Below are 8,243 nucleotides of genomic sequence, written 5' to 3'. Positions count from 1 at the left end.
ATCAATCATATGACACCTAACAATAACAGATGATTTAATAGGACAGGTGAGACAGGGGAGCTTGCAGTCACCTGGGAGCGAGACACAAAAATAGGATCCAAAAAAGGTGATAAACAAAGCCTCTCCATATCTACTTTACCCAGGCTTTGCGCACTGGAGAGGACACTCTGTTCCAGAACCACTATTCAGAGCGTGATACCATAGTCTTCTGAGACTGAAGGATGCCAACAAGCAAAAAAGTAACAGGGCTTCTGTGACTGCCAATGCAACAGCGGACCTCACAGGTACAGCAGTATATTAGGCCCTTATTTTGTAGGGTTTTCGTAACAGAGCCTGTGCAACAAAAGGCTCTAGATCTTCTCTGCAAGGAAGAATCGTCTCCTCCTCACTGGGGCTTCACCAGCTCTCACAGATGTACTTCCAGGCCGTAGCTCTGTCTCCATCACTGCCCTTTACAGCTTTTCACTCCCTCCAACAAGGCCTCTCACTCCCTTCCCACGTCAGGGTATATTAGTTAAAGATTGGTGGGTGACTTTTTCCCCAGAAACTACAGGAGCCTCCCATTTGTGGAAATATCTTTGATCAAAATACTCTTTCAGGGATTGTAGACCCAACAGAAAGTCCCAGGGCACCTAAGAGCCCAACCTTATCCAATTTTCCAGGACTGGTGTAGCCGTGCCAATGGGGCGTGTACTGCATCCTGTGGTGTGGAGGTAGTCACAGAGGCCTCCTCAAGGTATAGGAGCATTTGTTCCCTTACCTCAGGACTGCATTTCAGTTGCACCGTTGCTGGAAAGCTGGATAGGATTGGGCCCTAAACTATTTATTATGATGCAAGCATTGGTGGACTACAGCCCACCTAACAAGCTATGAGTATAGAAAGGGGTCTGAAGGATCAGCCAGAAGCCCATCTGAGAGCCTTCAGCAGCTGGCCAATGACAGTGATCCCCAATGCCAATTCTAAGGGCTGCCTCCAGGTTTGTGGGGGTTCTGGGCAAGGTAATCTCGCTGGTAATCCCTAACAGCGGCCTAATCAGGAGTTGCTGCTTGTCATTCCCTCCCATTGTACCATGAAGCTATGTGGACACACTGGAAGAAAAAACATAGCAAGGCAAAGGCCACCAGCTAGAATGCTATCGTAGCTACTGCTGGCCCACTGAGAATGAAAGAAACCCACATCTGCTACCACCACTAGTTGCTGGCTGATCACAGTCTTGAGGGGACTAGGACAGGTGTCAGCAGTGGTCCCCCTGCTTTTGCTGGCCTTGTCCAGTCCCACCAGCAGTTGCTATTGCACAATGAACACTATAAGAAAAATGGCATAAAAAGCAAGTACTCTTCTGGTTTCTGAAAGTTGGTTGTTGTTGTTTTTTTGTCACACATTCTTGCATTTGCCTTTCCTTCCTTGGAAGAGAAGGGCATTTGGAACTGCAATCCTGTAGGCTCACCCAAGATGTGCTGCTGCAACAATGAGAGAGAGCATTCCGCTGGGAAGAGAGAAATGCATAGGTGACTTGATCCTTCTGAGCACCAAGGAGCAAGTGTTGCTGAAGGCATCACTGAGAAGTTCAGCAATGGTGACATCCTCCCTATGGGCCCACTCAAAAAGGGGGGAAAAAATCCAGTAATGATTCAAAGATGACCTACCCAACTAAAAACAGGTCCATCAGTGACCCTCCTGTCATCTTTTAGCATTCCACTAACAAGCTTAAAAGCACTGGTAAGGAATAGCGTTAAGCCACAAAAGAGCTCATACAAAGAAAAGGACTTCAGATTTAAAGAGCAACCTGAACCTTTGAGAAGGTAAGCAATATTCCCCCCCCACCACCACCACCACTTCCATAATAATAGATCTAAATAGTTTTGAAAGAATAATGAGTGGAATTACAATATTAAGGAGGTAGGAGATCTACGTTACTGTTGTAATCAGAGGAGAAAAACAATCTGTTTTCTGAACTGAGAAGAAAGTTGTGTGATTATTTTCATTTTTGAAGAAAGTAAGGTATTGTCTTTGAAGCAAAAAAAAAAATAAAGTTCTATCAGAGGGTTAGGAAAAGTGAAAGAGTTCTGAATTATTGCATTTGATGACTGTGGATCCAGAGCAGAAAAATATTCATTGGTACGTTCCCCAAAAATGAAAAAGGCACAGTTAACAGTCTTGCTGCATATTGAGATGGTCTGATTTTTTAAGAGCATTTCTTTGGAAATCGGGCTGGAGAGACCAACAGAAGTTGAAGGTGGTGTGAGAGGCATCCTTTCCCATGCTATATGTACATATGTCATTCCTTTTCTGCTTGCTCTTACTGGATTTGTTGAACACCCATCCAAAGAGATTAAGGCAACATACAGCAGTTCAATAAAACAATTATATTCATAATGGACTTTGTAAAAGCAGTTAGCAGTAACAGGGAAAATACCGTATATTTGCTTTGTCTCAGTATCTTCTCCAGTCAAACAGGTTTTGAAGGATTTTGAAAATTACAAAAAATATTGAACAGAGATCATTATTGTAACGTGGGATAATCTGCACATCACAGATAATGATGCTTCTGTCATACCATTTTAATTATCTGTGCAGAAGAGGAGGAACCATCACTGTTTGCCTCCGGCCAAATAGCTATACTAGGCAGTTCAGGATTTGCTGTGCTCATCCCATTCAACTAGATGGAATAAAAGCAACTTCAAGCCAGTTCCCATCTTTGTTGGTGTGCAAGCTGGTATGTGTTGTGAAAGGTTGGGAACCATGGAGTTCGAAAGCAAAACTATCATCCGGATGTTTGCAAATTGGTTTCCGAGTCTGGGATTTCATCCGCTCCCCTGCAATGCATGGCACTCTGAAAAGTGAATCTATATCCTCTCTTAAGCCAGTGGCACAGTTGCATTGAAAAGTTTCAATTCCAATATATCTCTTTTTGTGTGTGCAGAAGGCAGGATGAAGAACACACAGTGGCTTAGTGTTTGTGGACTGGTCATAACCGTTTTACTCCCTGTTAGCTGGCATATGGTCTTGAAAGATTCAGCTGATGAGTCCAGGTAAGGAGCATATAGGTTGAGCTTAGAAAAACATCACAGAGATGTAAACCACATAATGATTCCCTGTCAAAATTTGCAGAATGTATTTTCCACTCTATGAAATTTGTCTCCTAAAAAGTTGAAATATTTTTTTCTGTCCTGCAATGAAGGTAATATATAATAGTTCTTTAAAATAATGTAAGGAGATGTCCTATTACCTGCAATGAAGGTAATATATAATAGTTCTTTAAAATAGTGTAAGGAGATGTCCAATGGCGAGCCCAGTTCACAGCACTGTAACACCGAAGTGCCTGGATTTACACCCATTGAAATATGTGTCATTGCAATGAGAAGCATGCTAGCCATTTAATTTGAACACAGTAAACCCTCAAAGGGTTAATGAAAAGTTGGATTATATGAATTGTTACAAAATCATGCCTTATGTAGGTAGTCATTGGATCCTTGTTTGTGTAGCAGTCTGTTACAGGGAGTTGGGGGGTGGGAATAAGAGACCTCACTTGCTGGCCTCAATATACACAGATTGAATATACATTGTAAAATAGACCCTGTGATCATACAAACTGCATGTATACTTAAATTCTGCATGCACCATCTGAGATCCTGAAAACCGGATCTCAGATTGCAATGACAAGCTTACCTGCATGCAGTCTGTAGTACGCACATATGACTACTGAATGTGTGTAGATTGGGGATGCCAGCAAGCCCAATCCCCCCCCCACACACACACACACACACACACATCCCTCCTGTACATGTCATGTTGCATGAACAGGGCTTAGAAGTCTTGTGTTCACATTACAAGCCTTGACGTATCAAAGGGTAGTAAGCTTCTTTGCTGCTCTGTACTTTTTCAATCAGCGTTGCTTATAAGCATTCACATTTCTTATGGTGAGGCCAGGTGTTGCAATTCACATTTCATCATAAGAAATAAGTTGTCTTGTAGCTGGAGGAAGGGGGAGGTTCTTCTATATTTCCTATGATCTGTTCCTATCAAGTGCTAGAAACATGCCATTGGTTTGACTTAATATGGGGCAGAGTAGGTTGTGCAGATATGAATAAATACAGTTTTTTCCATCTGTGACTTCTCAAACAGGTGGCAGTCTTATGAAACAGAAAGCGCCCACAGCTTTACCTCCAATGTCAAGCGACATTCTGAAGGCACGTTTACCAGTGATTTTACCCAATATTTGGACAAGATGAAAGCCAAGGATTTTGTGCACTGGCTCATCAATACCAAACGCTACAGGTATAAGGCAGTGACTATCTCTTTTACACCTTGTGGTAGTCTGTAAATCAGTTGCCAAAGCAAGGCAAAGGTTTATTGTCCAAAAGAAAGAGAAAGATGAATCAAACAAATCAAAGTGTTTTTCACATGACAAGAACATACCACTTGGTGGATATGAAACAGCTGGGTCCTAACAAGTGTTTAGTCTATGTGGGAAAATTACACAGGCCTACAAAATTGAGTGTCAGAAAAGTTTTTCCCAAACTTTATGGTGGTTTGATATGAATTTGGGGTGCCGATTCCAAAAATGGCATCCGTTTTGCCCTATCACGTCTAGTTTTGGAGATATAGTATAGCCTCATTAGTGAATGGTTCAAGCAGCTTCCTCATGAGGAAGCTGCTTGAACCATTCACTAAAGAGGCCATGCCGTGTCTCCAAAACTAGACGTGATAGGGCAAAATGGATGCTATTTTTGGAATCAGCACCCCAAATATAGCCAGGAATTGGTGTAACAATTAAGGAAGCAAAACGTGTGTTGGCCTTTGTTATAAATTATTATTAGCTCTATTAACTGACTAAAGAGTGATTGGTTGATTAATCAAATCCCTTTAAGACAGTGATTGATTACATTTCAATACATTTGAAAATCTCAATACAGGTTCCTTCTTACAAAACGAACTAAAGCAGTGTTCAGGACCCCAATGGGTTCACAGCAACTTGCAGGGATGAAAAAGTTTGAAGACCACTGGACTAGAGCACCACCAAGTAATGGGGGAGGCTTCTGGTGTGCCCCTTCAAGTACCAGGAAATTGTGTCCCAGTCCTGCTGAGGTTCTTAGCAATTGCGCTAAAATAGCTTTCCTTAGTGCCAGGTTTCATTGTAACATTTTTCTGCTCTCTCTAATAAGAATATTTTGTTAAAGTTAACAGTGCTGGGAAGGTGTAATGGACAGGGAGTGGGTAGAGACGGGGGCAGGGAGTGAGCAGATAGTCCCAGAAGGTGGTGGAACCAATGGTGGGTCTCCAGCCTTGTGATTGATTGATTGATGTTGTGACACAAAAAAGATTGAAGACTACTGAACTAAAGTATAATTACTTATTCTTTGGTACATAAAAGTTATCCATAGTTTGAAGAAAAGAGTATCTTTAATCTTTATTATTAATCTTAAATATTTAATATTTATAGTTTAATATTTATTTTCCTTTTCAATTTCATTAAATTAACACACTAGTACAAACAAAGATGCACTTAATTCTTGGCCTAGCAAAATTTTTCCTAATTAATTTTCATAAAGTGTGTAGTCACTACTACTACTACTACTACTACTACTACTACTACTACAATTATTAATTATTAACAGTATTTATATACCGCTTTTCAACTAAAAGTTCACAAAGCGGTTTACAGAGAAAAATCAAATAACTAAATGGCTCCCTGTCCCAAAAGGGCTCACAATCTAAAAAGGTGCCAAGGAATACCAGCAGACAGCCACTAGAACAGACAGTGCTGGGGTGAGGTGGGCCAGTTACTCTCCCCCTGCTAAAAAAAGGAGCACCCACTTGAAAAAGTGCCTCTTACCCAATTAGCAGGGGTACAATGAAAATAATGAATCACAACAGCCTGAACTGGAATGATTACGAACTCGTATTATCCCAAGTTCATGGAGATATAGAATGGGGGAGATTTTTCTGCAACAGAATCTGGCTTTAGATAACTGGTGTCAGGGCTGATTGAACACCTTCCTTTGTGTTAACAACTGTGTTCCTATTCATAGCTCTACAAAGAGGTTCATTAAGGAGAAACCCAACATGATGAGTTACCCACCTGTTTTTTTCTGGGTCCGGTAAGTCTTCCTTGAACTGTAGATGCCACAGTTCTTTTATCGCTCATGTCTTTACCACACTTACCCTTGCTGGGCCATGACCTTGAGCGCAGTTCAGCACTCAAGGGCTCATAGTACAGGAAGTCATTACTGTTTCTAAGACTTCTGTTCTTCTGGGGATAGTTATGAGCTCCAATCAACCACGGGTTTGGCATTTTCATGTAGACTTTAATGTGCACTGATGATAGTCAGACACTGAACTAGGAAGGAAGGAATATAAAGAGGAGGCCATGGCCTAAGACTACAGTTCAAAGCTTTTTGTTTTTAAATCTGATAGCCCCTCACCCACCCAAGTAGCAAGACTAACATCATATCCACCCTGACCTGAGCCCAGCTTACCTACTTGTTTTGATCTGTCATTTTCACAGATATGATTGAACAGAAAATATGAAGTCTCTTTCATTTTATGTCTCTCCACATCCAACAGATCTTTCCTTTAAAACGGTCTGCCATCACTCCATCTCTCTTCACTGTTTCCAGGTTGGTGAGCTACAGGTGCTTATTTGAGTTGCTGTTAAATGTGTCTAAAATACTGTATGCCACATTAGAAGTTACTTATTTCAACCCTTGCCTCGCTTTTGATTTTTCAGGTGGTGTAGGGCAGTATTCCAGAGCCACCACCCCACCCTCTTACCTTCAGCTCTGCATGCATCCCATTGAAAATAAAATTTGTTTTAAACAAAATGTCCCAGAATTGAAGGTAAGATAGTGAGGAACAAGGATATAAACAAATCCAATCACCCCTGCAAGCTGCTCAAATGGGGGAGGCCCTACTTGTGTCCTCTCTCACTCAATAACTTCCTTCCTCAGAAGTAGCCATGTAGGTTGGCTGCTAATAGTAGGTGTCTTTGGAAAGGAGGAACCAAGCCAGGCCGACAGAGAGGGCCTTATTGTCTCTCCTTCTGATGTAGCCAAGGGGAATGTCTGTTGAGGAGAGCCTCACTCAGAGACAAAGGTAGCTGCTACAGGAACATTAGAAAGAGAGCCAGGATGATGCAATGGTTCAGCAGTTTGCCCTAGAACTGGAAGATCCAGGTTCAAATCCCCACTCAATGAAGCTTTGGGGTTACATTGGGCCAGTCACTATCTCTCAGCCTTACCTACCTCACAGGGCTGTTGTGAGGACAAAGAGAGGGAAGGAACTGTATGTATACTACCCTGAGCTCCTTGGAGGAAGAACAGCATTAAAATGTGATAAATTAATAAATAAAAGCTTCCTGCTCCACACCCAGCTCAATTTTTCTGTTATTGTTGCTTTTTTCAGATACAATTGACCCAAACATGCAGAAAAAGGGTGCCACTTCTCCCCCAGCCCTGATGCCGCTTGGAGCAGCCACACCTGATGCTGGCAGACTGTTTTAAACAAGAGATTCCATCAGTACATCAGTCTTCATCGTGTCTATTAGCTCTAAAAGCTTACTTAGCATGTGGTTAATTAAACATATCTTCAATAAATGGTGAAAATCAGGTTTCAACTGATTTATTTCAGTCTTTATGCAAGTTGTAAGCTCTTGTGACAGTGCTAAGTAAAATGGCCAAGGCCAATCCTATCAGTAGCATATTATTATTAATGTCTGTAAGATTGCCGTGTTTTTGCAGAAGGATCATTCTAACTGCATGATCACGCCCCTGCTGTTTTCAGTCCGCCATGCAGCTGCTAAGGACCCAGATGGCAACCACCCCTAGCATCACCTCATTCTAGAATGAAAGCTGCAGTCCTATACATAATTACTTGGGGTAAGTCCCACTGAACACAGTAAGACCGAGTTCTAAGTAAACATGCTGTAGATCAGGCTGAAAAGATTTTAGACAGGATGACTAAGGAAAGTTGACCAGAGCCAAGATACTCCAAGATCTGAAAGGAATCTGACCTTAGTATTTGTTCAAGGCACCAAAGTGCCTAAGATAGCTTCAGTATGACAAAGAAACTTTTCAACACTGAATAGTGTTTTCAAAGTTTCGATGAAAAGTGTTTCATTGGAGAATCTAGGATCTGAAACAGTTTAAATTTTCTTGATGTTAAGATGAAGGTGGATTTATTTCTGTTGTGTGCAAATCATTTCTAACAGCAGTGGAGCCAATGTGGAAGTACAGTCAGCCTG

At 41.6% G+C, this 8,243-nt stretch overlaps 1 protein-coding gene across 1 annotated transcript; it reads left to right on the top strand.

Moving 5' to 3' along the window:
- The first annotated feature begins 2,932 nt into the window (after positions 1 to 2,932).
- Positions 2,933 to 7,415, top strand: LOC136638792 (exendin-3-like). Its single transcript, XM_066612820.1, has 4 exons — positions 2,933 to 3,033; positions 4,127 to 4,279; positions 6,034 to 6,102; positions 7,406 to 7,415. Exons 1-4 carry the CDS (start codon positions 2,933 to 2,935, stop codon positions 7,413 to 7,415), a joined length of 333 nt encoding a protein of 110 aa, XP_066468917.1.
- Positions 7,416 to 8,243: the final 828 nt, after the last annotated feature.

The sequence above is a fragment of the Tiliqua scincoides genome, chromosome 2 (assembly GCF_035046505.1).
Source record: "Tiliqua scincoides isolate rTilSci1 chromosome 2, rTilSci1.hap2, whole genome shotgun sequence".
Lineage (NCBI taxonomy): Eukaryota > Metazoa > Chordata > Lepidosauria > Squamata > Scincidae > Tiliqua > Tiliqua scincoides.
The sequence above is the reverse complement of the archived record's forward strand: the minus strand, read 5'-3'. Positions and strand labels throughout refer to the sequence as shown.